The sequence below is a fragment of the Leptodactylus fuscus genome, chromosome 3, assembly GCF_031893055.1.
Source record: "Leptodactylus fuscus isolate aLepFus1 chromosome 3, aLepFus1.hap2, whole genome shotgun sequence".
Classification (NCBI taxonomy): domain Eukaryota; kingdom Metazoa; phylum Chordata; class Amphibia; order Anura; family Leptodactylidae; genus Leptodactylus; species Leptodactylus fuscus.
Genome location: NC_134267.1, coordinates 245,613,260 through 245,633,094, shown reverse-complemented (window position 1 = coordinate 245,633,094; position 19,835 = coordinate 245,613,260). Strand labels below are relative to the sequence as shown.

The 19,835-nt window shown below is 43.3% G+C and overlaps 2 protein-coding genes across 2 annotated transcripts in view; one reads left to right on the top strand and one right to left on the bottom strand.

Moving 5' to 3' along the window:
* LOC142198436 (uncharacterized) overlaps positions 1-19,835 on the top strand; it is a 308,715-nt gene that overhangs the window by 182,690 nt on the left and 106,190 nt on the right. The window lies entirely within an intron of this gene.
* The window catches only part of LOC142198391 (uncharacterized), a 617,468-nt gene continuing 613,131 nt past the window's right edge, over positions 15,499-19,835 (bottom strand). The window contains exon 23 of the mRNA XM_075269418.1: positions 15,499-16,276. Coding sequence (XP_075125519.1) covers positions 15,574-16,276 — 703 coding nt within the window. The 3' untranslated portion in view covers positions 15,499-15,573. The remainder of the gene's footprint in view (positions 16,277-19,835) is intronic.

The window sequence follows — 19,835 nt, the reverse complement described above, 5'->3', positions numbered from 1 at the left end:
ACCTCACCTGTCCCCTCCATATATCTCTGACCTCATCCTCACCTGTCCCCTCCATATATCTCTGACCTCATCCTCACCTGTCCCCTCCATATATCTCTGACCTCATCCTCACCTGTCCCCTCCATATATCTCTGACCTCATCCTCACCTGTCCCCTCCATATATCTCTGACCTCACCTGTCCCCTCCATATATCTCTGACCTCATCCTCACCTGTCCCCTCCATATATCTCTGACCTCATCCTCACCTGTCCCCTCCATATATCTCTGACCTCATCCTCACCTGTCCCCTCCATATATCTCTGACCTCATCCTCACCTGTCCCCTCCATATATCTCTGACCTCATCTACACCTATCCCCTCCATATATCTCTGACCTCATCCTCACCTGTCCCCTCCATATATCTCTGACCTCATCCTCACCTGTCCCCTCCATATATCTCTGACCTCATCCACACCTGTCCCCTCCATATATCTCTGACCTCACCTGTCCCCTCCATATATCTCTGACCTCATCCACACCTGTCCCCTCCATATATCTCTGACCTCATCCTCACCTGTCCCCTCCATATATCTCTGACCTCATCCTCACCTGTCCCCTCCATATATCTCTGACCTCATCCTCATCTGTCCCCTCCATATATCTCTGACCTCATCCTCACCTGTCCTCTCCATATATCTCTGACCTCATCCTCACCTGTCCCCTCCATATATCTCTGACCTCATCCTCACCTGTCCCCTCCATATATCTCTGACCTCATCCTCACCTGTCCCCTCCATATATCTCTGACCTCACCTGTCCCCTCCATATATCTCTGACCTCATCCTCACCTGTCCCCTCCATATATCTCTGACCTCACCTGTCCCCTCCATATATCTCTGACCTCATCCTCACCTGTCCCCTCCATATATCTCTGACCTCATCTCCCGCTACCTGCCCACACGTAACCTCAGATCCTCCAACGACCTCCTACTCCGCTCTCATCCGCTCCTCACACAACCGTCTCCAAGATTTCTCCCGTGCATCCCCCATACTCTGGAACTCCTTACCACGACACATAAGACTGACCCCCACAATCACAGGATTCAAGAAGGCCCTGAAGACTCCCCTATTCAGGAAGGCCTACACCCCCCAATAACACTATCACCGCACCCCCATCTGTACAGTCTCCCCCTCTCCTTCTGTCTCTACCCCCTTCCCCCATAGATTGTAAGCCCTCGCGGGCAGGGCCCTCTACCCCACTGTGCCAGCCGATCACTGTTAGTATTATATCTACCTGTATATTCTGTGTATTGTATGTAACCCCCAAATGTAAAGCACCATGGGATTAATATAATAATGTACAGAGCACCATGGAATTAATATAATAATGTACAGAGCACCATGGGATTAATATAATAATGTACAGAGCACCATGGGATTAATATAATAATGTACAGAGCACCATGGGATTAATATAATAATGTACAGAGCACCATGGGATTAATATAATAATGTACAGAGCACCATGGGATTAATATAATAATGTACAGAGCACCATGGGATTAATATAATAATGTACAGCACCATGGGATTAATATAATAATGTACAGAGCACCATGGGATTAATATAATAATGTACAGAGCACCATGGGATTAATATAATAATGTACAGCACCATGGGATTAATATAATAATGTACAGAGCACCATGGGATTAATATAATAATGTACAGCACCATGGGATTAATATAATAATGTACAGAGCACCATGGGATTAATATAATAATGTACAGAGCACCATGGGATTAATATAATAATGTACAGAGCACCATGGGATTAATATAATAATGTACAGAGCACCATGGGATTAATATAATAATGTACAGCACCATGGGATTAATATAATAATGTACAGAGCACCATGGGATTAATATAATAATGTACAGAGCACCATGGGATTAATATAATAATGTACAGAGCACCATGGGATTAATATAATAATGTACAGAGCACCATGGAATTAATATAATAATGTACAGAGCACCATAGGATTAATATAATAATGTACAGAGCACCATGGGATTAATATAATAATGTACAGAGCACCATGGGATTAATATATTAATGTACAGAGCACCGTGGGATTAATATAATAATGTACAGAGCACCATGGGATTAATATAATAATGTACAGAGCACCATGGGAATAATATAATAATGTACAGCACCATGGGATTAATATAATAATGTAAAGCACCATGGGATTAATATAATAATGTACAGAGCACCATGGAATTAATATAATAATGTACAGAGCACCATGGGATTAATATAATAATGTACAGAGCACCATGGGATTAATATAATAATGTACAGCACCATGGGATTAATATAATAATGTAAAGCACCATGGGATTAATATAATAATGTACAGAGCACCATGGGATTAATATAATAATGTACAGAGCACCATGGGATTAATATAATAATGTACAGAGCACCATGGGATTAATATAATAATATACAGAGCACCATGGGATTAATATAATAATGTACAGAGCACTATGGGATTAATATAATAATGTACAGAGCACCATGGGATTAATATAATAATGTACAGAGCACCATGGGATTAATATAATAATATACAGAGCACCATGGGATTAATATAATAATGTACAGAGCACTATGGGATTAATATAATAATATACAGAGCACCGTGGGATTAATATAATAATGTACAGAGCACTATGGGATTAATATAATAATGTACAGAGCACCATGGGATTAATATAATAATGTACAGAGCACCATGGGATTAATATAATAATGTACAGAGCACCATGGGATTAATATAATAATATACAGAGCACCATGGGATTAATATAATAATGTACAGAGCACCATGGGAGTAATATAATAATGTACAGAGCACCATGGGATTAATATAATAATGTACAGAGCACCGTGGGATTAATATAATAATGTACAGAGCACCATGGGAGTAATATAATAATGTACAGAGCACTATGGGATTAATATAATAATGTACAGAGCACCATGGGATTAATATAATAATATACAGAGCACCGTGGGATTAATATAATAATGTACAGAGCACCATGGGAGTAATATAATAATGTACAGAGCACTATGGGATTAATATAATAATGTACAGAGCACCATGGGATTAATATAATAATGTACAGAGCACCGTGGGATTAATATAATAATGTACAGAGCACCATGGGATTAATATAATAATGTACAGAGCACCGTGGGATTAATATAATAATGTACAGAGCACCGTGGGATTAATATAATAATGTACAGCACCATGGGATTAATATAATAATGTAAAGCACCATGGGATTAATATAATAATGTACAGAGCACCATGGGATTAATATAATAATGTACAGAGCACCATGGAATTAATATAATAATGTACAGAGCACCATGGGATTAATATATTAATGTACAGCACCATGGGATTAATATAATAATGTACAGAGCACCATGGGATTAATATAATAATGTACAGAGCACCATGGGATTAATATAATAATGTACAGAGCACCATGGGATTAATATATTAATGTACAGAGCACCGTGGGATTAATATAATAATGTAAAGCACCATGGGATTAATATAATAATGTACAGAGCACCATGGGATTAATATAATAATGTACAGAGCACCATGGAAGTAATATAATAATGTACAGAGCACCATGGGATTAATATATTAATGTACAGAGCACCATGGGATTAATATAATAATGTACAGAGCACCATGGGATTAATATATTAATGTACAGAGCACCATGGGATTAATATAATAATGTACAGAGCACCATGGGATTAATATATTAATGTACAGCACCATGGGATTAATATAATAATGTAAAGCACCATGGGATTAATATAATAATGTACAGAGCACCATGGGATTAATATAATAATGTACAGAGCACCATGGGATTAATATAATAATGTACAGAGCACCATGGGAGTAATATAATAATGTACAGAGCACCATGGGATTAATATAATAATGTACAGAGCACCATGGAAGTAATATAATAATGTACAGAGCACCATGGGATTAATATATTAATGTACAGAGCACCATGGGATTAATATAATAATGTACAGAGCACCATGGGATTAATATATTAATGTACAGAGCACCATGGGATTAATATAATAATGTACAGAGCACCATGGGATTAATATATTAATGTACAGCACCATGGGATTAATATAATAATGTAAAGCACCATGGGATTAATATAATAATGTACAGAGCACCATGGGATTAATATAATAATGTACAGAGCACCATGGGATTAATATAATAATGTACAGAGCACCATGGGAGTAATATAATAATGTACAGAGCACCATGGGATTAATATAATAATGTACAGAGCACCATGGGATTAATATAATAATATACAGAGCACCATGGGATTAATATAATAATATACAGAGCACCATGGGATTAATATAATAATGTACAGAGCACCATGGGATTAATATAATAATGTACAGAGCACCATGGGATTAATATAATAATGTACAGAGCACCATGGAAGTAATGGTGCTATATAAATAAATAATAATAATAATAAACTGACCACCGAGTAGGAGCTGCAAGAGCTGAAGGACCTGTGATGATGTCACCGCTATCATGTGACCAGTACATGGGGGCGGGGCTCAGGAGAGGAGAAGGACCTGTGATGATGTCACCGCTATCATGTGACCAGTACATGGGGGCGGGGCTCAGGAGAGGAGAAGGACCTGTGATGATGTCACCGCTATCATGTGACCAGTACATGTGTAGGGTTTTCCTCTACATGCACTCCTAGCTGTCCGGTATATGGCCATACATAGGCACACACTCTCCCTGATGTGTACGATTGTCCCCTGTCCCTGGTCTATAGTCTCTCACTCTGCCATATCAGTATCCCTACACTATGCTGAGGAGGCCCAATAGGCCGAAACAGCGCTGTCCATAGCTGGGAATCTGTTCCTTTTGGGATAGAAATACTAATTTGACAATTAAATCCACATCATGATTAATTAGACTTTATAACTGAGTCATGCATGATGATAAGGATGCTGCCCTCTAGAGGGCGGCGTACAGAGTGCACTGATCTCCTAATTACATCCTGGAGAATAGATTTGCATATTTTTTACCCAGAATCCCTAGCAGAGCAGGAATGACTTGTAAGTCTCCGTGCTGCCTATGTAGCACACACTCTCCCTGATGTGTACGATTATCCCCTGACCCTGGTGTATGGCCATTACACACAGCACAGACTAATAGTTTGGCCGCACCTTCTCACTCACAGAGTTTACTGTATCTCCATGACTATGACAATTGTAGATGACACAGAAGTCAGACATGTGGGATTATAGACTTACCAAACAGTGTGACACCACTGACAATCTGTCTTCTATAAGAAAACATCTCCTTGCACCGTGTTCGCCAGTGGATATGAAATGAGAGACATTTCTGAGAGAAGTCCTCAGTAGTTGATACTTTTTTAATGGCTAACTTAAAATTTTTTTTGATGCCATATCGAGCTTTCGGGACTATAGAGGTCTCTTCATCAGGATGGTATAACACAATGTCTGGAGTTAGGTATATCAGGGGTGAACCTTCCCCTTTCGCCACCCGAGGCGAACTGCAGAAAGCCGCCCCCCCCCCCGGGAGGAGGGGGCGTGGCCGAGCGGAGTGGGCGTGGCCGAGCGGAGGGGGCAGGGTTTAGCGCCGTTCACAGGCAGAGAGCACCCTGCTCTCTGCCTGAGCGTGAGGGGAGGCTGCTGGAGCAGCGCTGCTCCAGTGGCCTCCCCAAACCACCGCTCGGTGCTAAGCCAGTCCGGGACAGCTTGTCCTGGACTGGCTTAGGGAAGCAAAAATGCCGCCCTCCCTGGGGCCCTGACATAGTGCCGCCTGAAGCGGTCGCTTCAGGTCGCCTCATGGGAGGTGCGGCACTGAGGTATATATATATATATATATATATATATATATATATATATATATATATATACAGAGGAGTGGAGTGTTAGATGTAAAATAGATAGAAAACAGAACATGTAAATACACAGTATATAAACCTATATATCAGTCACAGGACAGTTCTCTGGATTTGTGGCTTCTTTGATCAGTGACGTGGTGTCTAGTGGTTATAAAACGTCATAAAACCCTGGGCCTGATTTAACCCCTTTTGGAGAGTGTTGAAGGTCACCATGAGTTTAATCTCCCATATGCGGCGATCCTTTCTGTTCCTGATATTCCCTCTTAGTACCAGGATCTTCATATCCTGGGTCATATTATGATTTTCATTGCAGAAGTGTTCTGGCACCGGGAGGTCCATTCTTTGCTCTCTAATCATATGTCTGTGTGAGTTCCTCCTCATCCTCAGTGACTGTCCTGTCTCCCCTACATACAGGCCCCAGGACACTTAGTACACAATATCACATACACTACATTAGGTGGCTGCAGGTGAAGGTCTCGGGATCTTGTAGTGTCCATCAGAGTTTGGTATCTCTATCCTGTCGGTGGTCAGTATGTGCGGGCAGGTTTTGCACCTCTTCTTTCCACATGGGAATGTTCCTGTGTTAGTTGGAGGTGACAGTGAGCTGCTAATAATCATATTCCTGAGGTTTGGTGTCTATAGCACAGGAGAGGGGGGTCTGGAAATATGGATGTTACACGGTTGTCTTTTTGCAGTAGTGGATGTAATTTGCGTGTGATTCCTCTCAGCGTCTCCAGGCGGGGGTTATATGTGACAACCAGGGGCACGCGATTGTTTTCCTGTTTGGTATTGTATTTTAATAACTCCGATCTTGGTATCCTGGTGGCTCTGGTGATTTGATTTTCAATTGTTCTTGGATGGTAACCCTGCCTCAAGAATGTGTTTTTGAGGCCCCCAATGTGCTTGTCTCTGTCCACCAGGTTTGAACATATGCGATGGTATCTGATGGCCTGGCTGTAGACAATGGAGTTCTTTATGTGTTTCGGATGAAAGCTATCCCATCTTAGGTAGGTAGGGCGGTCAATCTGCTTCCGATACAGCGATGTCTCCATTTTGTTGTCCTGTATCTTGATGACGGTGTCCAGGAAGTTTATTTCTGAGAAGGAGTGATTGAGCGTCAGGTTGATGGTGGGATGGAACTGGTGGAATTGGTCATGGAAGGTTTTCAGCTGTTCCTCAGACCCGGTCCAAATGATTAGGATATCGTCAATGAAGTGATAGTAGGCCCGAGGCCTGGTGGTGCAGGTGGATAGGAAGTCACTCTCCAGCTTGGCCATGAAGAGATTAGCGTACTGTGGCGCCATTTTACTCCCCATTGCGGTGCCGGTCTGCTGTAGATAGATACAGTCACCAAAAGGAAAGTAGTTGTGGGTAAGGATGAATTTTGTGAGTTTCACCACCGATTCAGCGTTCATACCTCGCTTTTCCATGAATATCTGGCAGCGTTTACCCCGTCCTGGTGTGGGATATTGGAGTACAAGGATTCTACATCCATGGTGGCCAGAATGGTTCCATCTGGAAGGGGACTTATAGTCGATATTTTATTTAATAGGTCTGTGGTTTCTGTGGTATATAGAGTATAATAGGATTCGATATTCAATTTGAGTAGTCGAATAATGAGGGGCTACTTGAAACGATTTGAACTTTGGAGGAGGGTGGGGAACCTGTCACAACACAAAGCAAAAGGGCATGTGGGGGCGTATTGATGAGAAGTGTTTTGAAAACTAAGAGGTGGGGTTTCAACAAGGAGACGTGGTACCTGTCATATTGGCGAAAAGTGTAGATGCTTTACTACTATAGTTTTATTATTATTAGTAGTAGTAGTATTATTACATGATGTAAAGTATAATATTAATTACATGGCATACAGTATTATTCTGTATTATTATTATTAGAGTGAACGCCATTCGATCGAATATCATGGGGTTCGATGTATTCGTTCACAATCGAATACCAGGCCGCATACACAGTAAAAATTCGTATCCCCTCCCACCTTCCCTGGTGCGTTTTTTGCACCAATAACTGCGCAGGAGAGGTGGGACAGGAACTACAACAATGGAGGCAGTGAAAAAAATTGAAAAAACCCATTGGCTGCCGAAATCAAGTGACCTCCCATTCATAAGAATAGTCCAGCTCAATATTCGCCATTTTTACGGCCAGAGATAGGGAGAGAAAGACATCTGCTGAGGGCGAGATAGCGATTAGCTTCAGATAGGCAGGGAAGAACAACAGCTCTTCTCAGAGCCATACACTGTAGGGACATCAGTCCAGCTTTTCCCGGACGGTGTAAAACAGGGACACACAACAGATACAACTTCATATATAGCGGAGAAACAGCGTTCATCTTCGGCTGTCCGCACACAGAGCCGGAATACACAGCAGTGACTACATCATGTAGAGCTGAACAAAGCCTTGAATTTTTGGTGGTCCTGAAAAATAGCAGCAATCCGCAGCAGTTACAAGTTCATATAGAGCTGGAAAACAGATTTTCTTTGTGGTGTATAGACCATCAAAAAGGGAATTACTATACATCCAAAATGCACAAGGCTAGCGCAAGGGGACGGGGGCATGGAGATACAGATGTTGAGCAAGGTTGCGCTCAACCAACAGCGTCTACTGCGCCTACAGCTCTGCGGCAGCAAGCATTGCGCTTCCCCACAGTCTCCGGCTTGATGACCACATTGAGTAGGCTGCAGGGGACAAACCTAAGTAAGCCCGAGCACCAGGAAGAGGTGTTACAATGGCTGGCGGACAATGCTTCCAGCACATTCTCCACCAGCCAGTCAGCCTCTACCTCAACTCCTCCTCCTACCCAACAGACTGCTCCTCCTTCCTCACAACATACCCAATCTTCCCAGCAACCTAATCCCACCTTTCCCACCTCCCAGGAGCTGTTTTTGGCTCCATTCACTGTCCCTCTCTCTGTCCCACCACGTCCTGAATCACCAGAGTTAACAGATGACTTCCCTGATCCACAAACACTGGAGCTTCCGTTATCTCCTGTTTCTGTTTTCTGTTGACCAGCAATCGTCCCTCAGTGACGACGATGACGAGACACAGTTGTCATCAGGGCAGCCTGTTGCCGTCGTTGTTGCGCAAGAGGAAAAGGAGGAGCTGTTGGAGGATTTGGAAGAGGAGGTGGTGATCGATGAGGCTACTGACCCGACCTGGACAGGGTGGATGTCAAGCGGGGAGAGCAGTGGAGATGTGGAGGGAAGTGCAGCACCAAAGAGGGTGTCTAGAGGCAGAGGCATGTCCAGAGGCAGAGGACAGCTGCTTCACCGAAGCCAGGCCACAGCCAGCAGGGCCCATAATGTTCCCTCTTGTAGTCAGCCTAGAAAAACTCCCCCATGGAGGCCACGGTCTTCGGTGGTGTGGAATTTTTTTATTGTATGTGCTGTGGACAAATACAGTGCCGATTGCACACTCTGCAACTCGAAACTGAGTAGGGGCTCTGAAAAGAGCAACCTCACAACCACTCCCATGCGCCGTCATTTGGAAGGCAAGCACTGGGCTCAGTGGCAGAGAGCAAACGCAGGACAATCGTCGTCCGGTGTTGCTGCCACAGCCTCTCCCACTGTTGCCAGTGCTGGCACTGCAGTCCAGACCAGCAGCGAGGAAACCTCCCCATCTTCCTCCACCACTTTGGGGACTTCTCCCTCATCCTCCCCTTTTCCTGCCTTACCTCCTTCTCCTGCACCATCAGGCGCCTCCTCACAACAACCCACCATCTCCCAGACTTTTGAGCGCAGGCAAAAATACAGCGCTACCCACCCTCATGCACAAGCCTTAAACCCGCACATCTCCAAACTCCTGGCCCAGGAGATGTTGCCGTTCCGGCTTGTGGAAACTCAGGCCTTCCGTGACCTGATGGCAAGTGCGGCACCTCACTATGCCATCCCTAGCTGTCACTACTTCTCCCGCTGTGCCGTCCCCGCCTTGCACCAGCACGTGTCACGCAACATCCGGCGGGCACTAAGTTCTGCGATTTGCATAAAGGTCCACTTGACCACCGATGCGTGGACAAGTGCATGCGGACAGGGACGCTACATTTCACTGACGGCACACTGGGTGAATGTAGTTGAGGCTGGGAGCAGGTCACAATCTGGGGCGGTCTACCTCATTTCCCCGCCCATCATTCCTGGCAGGGGCTCTGAACCACCCTCCTCCTCCTCCACCTCCTCCGCCATCACATTGACCCCAGCTACCTGCTGGAAACACTGCAGCACTGGCGTGGGGAGACGTCAGCAGGCCGTGCTGAAGCTCATAAACTTGGGGGACAGACAGCACACTGCCTCAGAGGTGAGGGATGCCCTCCCTGATGAGACAGCAACATGGCTTTCGCCGCTGCACCTGGGCCCAGGCATGGTCGTGTGTGATAACGGCCGCAACCTGGTAGTGGCTCTGGAGCTTGCCAACCTCCGACATGAAATAAATCATCATAAATATCACATTACATTATATGAACATTTCTAATTGTGAACAATATTAATACAAACATAGTCAAATGTAAAACATATCTATTATGTATTGTCTACCGTGTAGAAAAACTGCTGAAAAAACGCAGCATGTGTACAGTAACCAACCTGATCCCTGAAAGAAAAAAACAACAAAAAAAAAACCCCTCCATTCTATATAACACTGCTACAAATCAACCCAAGTAATAACCTTATGCATGCCTGAATGGAGAACTATAGCTGACTTTAAAGGATAAACTATGGAACATGCTCGAAAAACCTGCTCAAAAACGCAGCATGTGAACTGTGACCAACATGATGCCTAAAAGGGCAGAAAAAACTTCCCTTCTATATGTCATATAGTGACATATCAACACAAATAACCTGCTCAAAAACGCAGCATGTGAACAATGATCAACATGATAGCTAAAAGAGCAGAACTTCCTCTCCATATATCACATAGTTACCAATCGACACAAATAATGACCTTATAAAAAACTGGAAACCAAGCCCTAGCCCCAACTATAACGCCTGGGTTATGGATATCTTATACGTCATCGCCCACTAGCCTTGACATCACAAATCAGAACACATGATGAATAACATGATCTCCCCAGGATCGCATAATCACTATCAACGTTACCCATATCCTGGACTGACATATCGTGTAGCTTGGATGTTTGATGTTCCCATCTCGCTGCTCTATGTGTTTCCACCCCCATGAACCCATCATGTGTTAGGTCACCTGACTCAAACCAAAATCACATGACCACTATCTGCTGACAGAAAAGAAATGGTAATAAATCCTGAATCCATCATCCAGGTAAACATTCATGCTATAGACTAGACATACTGGCATGTAAGTACCCAATAAGGATACTACCGCCTATCTAACCCTAAACATGCAGCAATAATTCAGACATCCACAGTATATCTATATAAATATCTGTCTATACAGGTCTTATATACTTCATCATAAAGTGCACCGGTACACAGTCACACATATGAGAGTAAATGAGTTTGTCACATGTATACATCGTATTCATTACACTGGATACTTAATAGATATATGCTAAATCAGACCTAACATTAAGACCCTTCGGATAGCGCGTACAAAGCCGCCTAATCCAAAAGGCTTCACGCAAGAGGACTTTTTCCGCTAATCTCCTCCCCTAGGTGGATTAGAAACATATTCGATAGCGTAATATCTTAGATCCCCCTGCTGTTCCTGAAAAGAATGGCGTGATACACCTGAGGCATTGATGTTATCTCTACTACTACTGGTGATATCTTCAGAGATCCTGGTTTTCACTGATCTTATTGTGCACCCTACATACATGGGGGCCCTTTTCGCCATCCATTGCTAATTTGTTTTGTCATGGTGGGAGGAGGAGTTTATTTTTTCTTTAAACAATCCATACTTCAGCAGCATCGTGTGGTATGGGCGTTATATGATGACCTTCTGGTCGCCTGGGAAGGTGACCCTAACATTGTTCCGGATTTCATTACATATTTGAATAACAACATGAATTTGAAATTTACGTATGCTACTGATGCTATTAGAGTCTCATTTTTGGATATAGAGCTATGCAGTAATGTCAGTTTGGGAAGAGTAGGAACTAGCCTATATCGCAAACCGACTGCAGGGAATAATATTTTGTTGGCTAGCAGTCTGCATCCCAGACATACATTAAAATCTGTGCCACTGGGCGAGTTACTTAGGACACGTAGGGCATGTTCCAGTCAAGCCGAATATGTCAAACAAAAAGAGTACACTATAGAGAGATTGCAGAAACGGGGGTATCCAGATTGGAGTTTGAAAAGAGCATCCAATATTGCAGATATGAGAACACGGGAGTCCTTGTCACAATAAAAAATAGACTGATTCTGGTAATAAGATTTTTTAAATTTTCTACCCCATTTTCCAAACAATTTCCTCAGATCAAAGAAATTATTTGTAAGAACTTGCCTATTCTTTTGCAAGATACGATTACCCGGGACATATTAAAAGATGGTGTTCAAATAGTAGCAAGACGGGGGTTTACTCTGGGCAATAAATTATCCCCGAGTATGTTCTCAAGTAGAAATAAAAACTCTTCCACGTGGCTCAATCTTCGGGGTTTTTTCAAATGTGGGATAAGCAGGTGTAACATGTGTCTATATGTACACAAAACTACTTTCATAGTAGAGCCGAATGCGCATGCGCGGCCATAGTTCCGAGGCCACAATTGCGTGCATGCGCATTCGGCTCTATTAGTGTCAGAGCCGACAGAGGTGAAGCCACCGAAGAAAGAAGGGGAGGATCCAGCAGAAGACCGAGGCGGTGCAGGATCCTGTTCTCTGGCATTTTCAGCACTGGGACCCACCCCCATCGCTGCCAGAGAACTAATTTACATACAGGTAAAAAACGGTATTACTAAGGAACGGCGTGGCGGAGATCCCATCTAAAGGTAAGAGACGAATAGACTTTCTAAAAGCCGACGTGTTATCCACAGAAAAAAGGTTTTTAATGGTAGAATCCCTTTAATTAGTCTAATGGTGGGAGTGGTTTAGTTAGACATGTATGTTTATAAGGTCTGCATTGTAGCCAGATAGTTGAGCCGAGAGGAAGGGACCATGTGTTCCGGAAACGTGTCGCTTTTCTTGACTGACTAACCGCAATAGTTACTATGTAACTTTTTTATTCATGTATGGAAAATAAAAGTTAAATTTTAATTACCGAGGAGTTTACTTGACCGTCTTCCTGGATGCAGCTGGTTTCTTTCTTATTCTTTTTTTTTCTTATGGTAGAGTTGGAAGGGACCTGAAGGGCCATCGGGTCCAACCCCCTGCGAGTGCAGGTTTTCCTAAATCATCCCAGCTATATGTTTCTCCAGATTCCGCTTGAAGATTTCCATTGATGGAGCGCCCACCACCTCCCGTGGCAGCCTAGTCCACTCTCTCACTCCCCTCACTGTCAGAAAGTTTTTCCTAATGTCTAATCTGTATCTCTTTCCCTTTCGTTTCATCCCATTGCTTCTTGTACTTCCTTGTGCTAATGAGAATAGGGGAGATCCCTCTGCACTGTGACTACCTCTCAGATATTTGTAGACTGCTATTAAATCTCCCCTCAGCCTTCTCTTCTGCAAACTAAACAATCCCAGTTCTTTTAGCCGCTCCTCATAGGACATGGTTTGCAGACCTTCCACCATTTTGGTTGCTCTTCTCTGGACTTGCTCCAATATATCGATGTCTTTCTTGAATTGAGGCGCCCAGAACTGTACACAGTATTCCAGGTGTGGTCTGACCAGGGAAGAGTACAGCGGAATAATGACCTCTCTTCATCTAGATTCAATGCTTGTCTTAATACATCCCAGAATTGTATTCGCCTTTTTTGCAGCAGCACCGCACTGTTGGCTCATGTTGAATTTGTGATCTACTATTATGCCCAAGTCCTTTTCCCCTATGCTATCACTTAGTTCTATTCCTCCCATACTATATATGTTTTTTACATTTCTGTTACCCAGATGTAGAACTTTGCATTTGTCCCTGTTAAATCCCATTTTGTTGGCCTCCGCCCATTGTTCCAGTGTGTCTAAGTCCTTTTGAATACACTCTCTCTCCTCTCTAGTGTTGGCTATTCCTCCTATCTTCGTATCATCCTTTACTACCATGTGCTAACGGGTTGGAGTCCACCTGTGTACCGAGCTCTCCAGGAGATCTTCACTACAAATTTACAGAGTGAGCTGAATACTGCTACATTTCTGCTTTTTAAAGGCTCTGCTCACTCCAAAGGCCAAAAACTAAATCTCTGCTGTTTAAAGGCTCCACTCACCCACAGGGCCAACAAATCTCTGCTGGTGAAGGCTGAACTAAGTTACGGGGCCTAAAACTCTGCAGGTAGAGGCTGAAGTCACCTGAAGGGCCCCAATCTCTGCTGGAGCTCAGCTTAAGGGCCTGGAACTTAATTTGGAAGGGCTCATGGTAAGGGCCATAGAAGTGAATTTTGGAAGGTCTCCCCACATCACACACATCCACAATGACAGGTCAGGGGGGGACTGAAGGATTTCCCATTGCCTATTCCATCTGTGGTTGTCATGGGGAACGTGATATAAAGGGGGGCTTGGTAATGTTTGTGGAGCTTACATTGGGGTTTGTGTCCCTCCATTTGGGGAGTAAAGAAGGTTTCCGGGTATTTCCCCCCACTGTGATAGAGGTTGTAGTGAGTGTGTATAGTGTGTAGTTGTTAGGCTGTGATAGTGGGGTAATAGAGGGGCTTTGGTGTGTTAGATGCCCCCAGACATGCTTCCCCTGCTGTCCCAGTTACATTGCAGAGGTGTTGCATCATTTCCTGGGGTGTCATAGTGGACTTGGTGACCCTCCTGAGGTGAATGGTGGGATCCCCTGAAACGAAGCATTTTCCCCATAGACTATAATGGGGTTCCATATTCCTTCCAATAGTCCAATATTGAGCGGCTATTCGGAACAAATATCGAATATTTCACTGTTTGCTCATCTCTAATTATTAGTAGAACATATGAAGACATGGAAAGGACCATGAGGTGCAGCAGGTGTGTAACCACTGTCTCACAAATGCTTTGGCTTTCGGCTCCTCCTGGCTTTGTCTAAGTGATGTCCTGGTTGTCACCCTTTTACTTCTGTATGGGAATTTAGTCTTTGCTACAGGGAACCACCAGGTCACAACCTTGATGTAAAGTCACTGTCGGGAGACCCCAGTGCGTAGCACCGAGGAATCAGACAAGAGAGTAGTCAAGGTGCAGTCCAAGATTAGGTAACTGGTGAACAAGCTGAGTTCAGAGACAGATTTGCTGCACACCAGAAAGTGAGACTTTGACATACTATGTAAGGACTCCTTCACACAGGGAATTGTCACATCCGATTGGCAATTTATTCATACATTTCCAATAGAAATAACAGAGGAGCAGCACAATGCAGAGTTATAAGAAAAGATGCTCTTACAGCATTTCGAATATTCCTAACAATCCTGGTGTGGATTCTCTGAGGAGTCCCATGTGACTTGTCTCATGTCTAACAAGACTTGATATCTTTGAACAACATTTCCCACATTCTAAACATTTTCCAAATTTTAATGCAGCTTCTCTCCTGTGTGAATTCTCTGATGAGCGCTAAGACTGGATTTAGAAGTAAAACATTTCCCACATTGTGAACATGAATATGGCTTCTCTCCTGTGTGAATTCTCCCATGCAAAACAAGGTGCGATTTCTGACGGAAACATTTCCCACATACTAAACATGGATATGGCTTCTCTCCTATGTGTATTCTCTGATGATCAATGAGCATGGATTTACGAATGAAACATTTCCCACATTCTAAACATGAATATGGTTTATCTCCTTTATGTATTTTCTGATGATCGCTAAGAACAGATTTACGAATAAAACATTTCCCACATTCTACACATGAATATGGCTTCTCCCCAGTGTGACTGCTTCCATGCAAAACAAGGTGTGATTTCCGACGGAAACATTTCCCACATTCTAGACATGAATATGACTTCTCTCCTGTGTGAATTCTCTGATGAGCGCTAAGACTAAATTTATGATTAAAACATTTCCCACATTCTGAACATGAATATGGCTTCTCTCCTGTGTGAATTTTCTGATGAGCGCTAAGACTAGATTTATGATTAAAACATCTCCCACATTCTGAACATGAATATGGCTTCTCTCCTGTGTGAATTCTCTGATGAGGTCTAAGACTGGATTTATGACTAAAACATTTCCCACATTCTAAACATGAATATGGCTTCTCTCCTGTGTGAATTCTCCTATGGGCAGTAAGGGTAGAGCTCTGTGCAAACTCTCTTCCACATTCCTCACACTGAAACCTTTTCCCTACTTTCTGGCTGGTACTTGTGGTCACAGTCTGTGGTTGGTCAGAAGGTTCCTCATGATTGGGGGGATTATATGATGGATCTGTACTGTGACGTCCTGGATGTACATTAGGGGTAATGAGGTTTTCTCCTGAGGAGCGCTCCATCATATCTTCATCTTCTCCTTTATCACTTACTGATAACATGACGTTTCCCTCAGAGATCACACTGGGATTTTCTGTAGGATTAAAAATGGATTTTGTGACTTTCTTTTTACACCACAATTTTTGACACAAGCAGGTAGTTTTTGATGCAGTTTTTAAGTTAAAGCCAGCAGGAGGGAGAAGCAAAAAGCTAGGCTCACATCTATGTTGTAGATTCTTTCCCGTGTCCATCGGGACCTGTTTCCTCCATATTATGAATTTCTAATTTTCTGTACCTAAAAGCCGGATGGAGATGTGAAGACAACCTAAGTCCTTACTCTATACCTCCCATTCCTGGTGGAGCCGGTAACTACAGACCAGTGAAGGTAACAGAAAAAAATAATTTGAATAGTAGAAATAATGGAAAAGATGAAAATTGAGCTAAAAAAGATGATAGATACGTTATTGAGAATAATGCCTCTTTCTCCACATATCGGGATCTTTTCCTATTATCGACTTTCTACGAAACTTTCTGAATCTGAAATCTCGGTTGATTTCCATCTTGCTCTGGCACTGACACTCACATACCCCAATAGATGTCTACAGAGAAAGGAAGCGGAAGCAGAGACTGAAGGAGAAAGGAGTGACGCAGGCAGAAGATGCTGCAGATAACAGTCAGGATTCTGTCTCAGGTCCTCGCTTTATTCTCAGCAGTACAGATTACAGCTTCTCTATATAGTGTCCTATATGGACCTTCTAAGTGTGTCAGAGAGATAGTTATGAAGAATCTCCTCTCCTTCCTGTGTGCAGTGTATGGGCAACATCACAGCAACTAGCCAACGGCAAGCAGCTCAGGGAGAACTGAGGATTAGACAGAGCCAGCAGAGGGAAAAACTGCTAAAAAATCGGAATATCAGACGTCATATCTAGTGTTGAGCGAGTAGTATTCGATCGAATGCGTGTAATCGGCCAAACACCAAGAGGTTACACGCATCGAATATTGGAAGCGTTTAACCCCTTGGTGTTCGGCCGATTACACGCATTCCTATCCCGGCGATGTATACTACTCGCTCAACACTAGTCATGTCATATCATGGCCAGAAATTGAGTAATTCCTTCCTGATCTTTTGTTGAAGGAGCTTTATTTATATCGGGTGGTTTGATGTGATATCTGTAGATTTTATACGGGTTACTGAAATGTTTTGCAAATTTATGAAGGTTTTTTATGTAGTTATATTTAATGTTATTTTACATTATTGTCACATTTTATATCACTAAGGAACGATCCTAATGTAAAAGTTTTCTCAGGATTTTTAAAAGTTGGCCTTTTCCCCTGTCAGACTGACTTTCATTCGGGGCTGTTTATACATTTTTATCTGGATTGCAAGCGGGCTTGGTTTGGCTACAGCAAAGGTATTTGTGACTGCCCTGACCTCCATGCAGATTTCATATGTACTTATCCCCACTACAATACAGAGTCTGATGAATGTCCACAGAGATCGAAAACGTTCACCCAAACGCTACCATTAAACACGTTTGTTGATCTGACATTGGACGGTAGCTCTTCTCTGTTCTGGACAATTAGCGCGACGCTCTTCCCAGACGCCTACCAGAACTCTTCAGCTCAATCGCCTTCAAAATGGTCAAACCAGCAAAAACAGCCCAAAGACCAAGTTGGTGCTCCAAAGTGGGAAAAGCCAAAGTGGATTTAGTTGATTCCTTTTTAGAAAGATTGCAGCTTTTCCTCCCAAGAAAGCAAAAGATTCTGCTGGAACTACCAGAGGAGTTTATCCAAGAGGAGATTTGGAACCTTAAAGGCGGACAGTAGAGCTGAGCGAGTAGTATTCTATCGAATATCTCCCCACCATAGGTATTCGTGTAAGCGACCAAACACCAAGGGGTTAAGTGCTTCGAATATTCAATGCGTTTAACCCCTTGGTGTTTGGCTGATTACACGAATACCTATGGCGGGGAGGTATTCGATAGAATACTACTCACTCATCTCTAGTGGACAGTATGACATGGGTGACAAGTCTAATGTTGTCCAAGTGCCCTGGAGCTTCACTCATAGGACATCATACAAGAAATCTGAGAACTGACCAATAACATCTTACCAAACCACCCACAATGCTGCAGCAATATACTGGAAGAAAATAGGAGATACATTTCAATCCCAACAAGACGTCTCCTGGAGTGGAAAATCATGAAAACAGAAGCTGAAGGAGAAAATTACATTTTATTCATCACAACAAAAATAAAGAAAAAATAATTAAAAAAAAATCCGCCGAAATTCTAGAAGTACAAAAGGTCCATGTGAACTGAGCACGGTGACCAAGACACTCAGGATCTCACTACCAAAACAGCAGCAGCAAAAAACATCCAAAAATAATCCACATTCAAAGAACATCTCACCAATGGTCCGGCATCTCCCCTCATGTGTCATCACTAGGTGGCTACCTCACTTGGGTCATACCTGTGGTAGACCTTCTCATTCTCTTGCATTGCTTACTTGGTCTGCTTAATGGCTTCAGGTGCGTCCTTAGTCACACAGTGGTAACAGTCTGTATCTCTTTTTTTGGCCAGATGCTGTGACAAGTCTCTAAGGACCTCTCGGCAAGTTCTACTGGAGGTTCCCACCACTTGTCTACCGTAATAAAAGGGATGAAATAATTATAAGGACTGTAACGGGTAGAGGGTTTGGACCCCTGTGTCACCTGATTGGTTAGGCTTTGGTCTACTCCTGAGGGTGTTGTCTGGCTGCTCACCTAGTTATCACCCTTTGCCCATTGTGGGGAACCGCTCAGGTAGATGCTCAATAGCCGTGCAGGAAACAGGGACACAGACAATGGACTGCACAAAAGTTCAGGCTTTATTCACTTGTAGTGCGTACACAAAATAAACAAAACAAAACCCTTCTCGGCTGAGAACTCACTAAACATAGGAAAACTGTTCCCTGACTATACAGAAGCCTGGCTACCAGACTCCCACCTTGGCAACAACAGTGGGTGGCACAGTACCTGCTTTGTAGATTTCGGTTTGGACAGGTCAGCTCTGTCAGTGTGGTGCCACACTTCTCAGTCCTCACACACGGACTATATCAGGCCTTGATTACCCAGCTGACCTCCCTGTTGTGGGCCTTTACCAAACACCCTTTAGGTGCCTGGCTGGAATATACTTGTCCTCCCAGATCACACCCTTCACTCTCACACACTATGTACAGGGATTTGGTTTGGCTGCACAGAACTATTAGGTCGCTACCTCTAAGACCAGTCCCAATGTACAAGAAATCTGAGGCAGGTAAATCAGAAGACATCAATGTGTGGCACTGAAGGATCAGACAAGAAAGTAGTGGAGCTACAAGCCAAGATCAG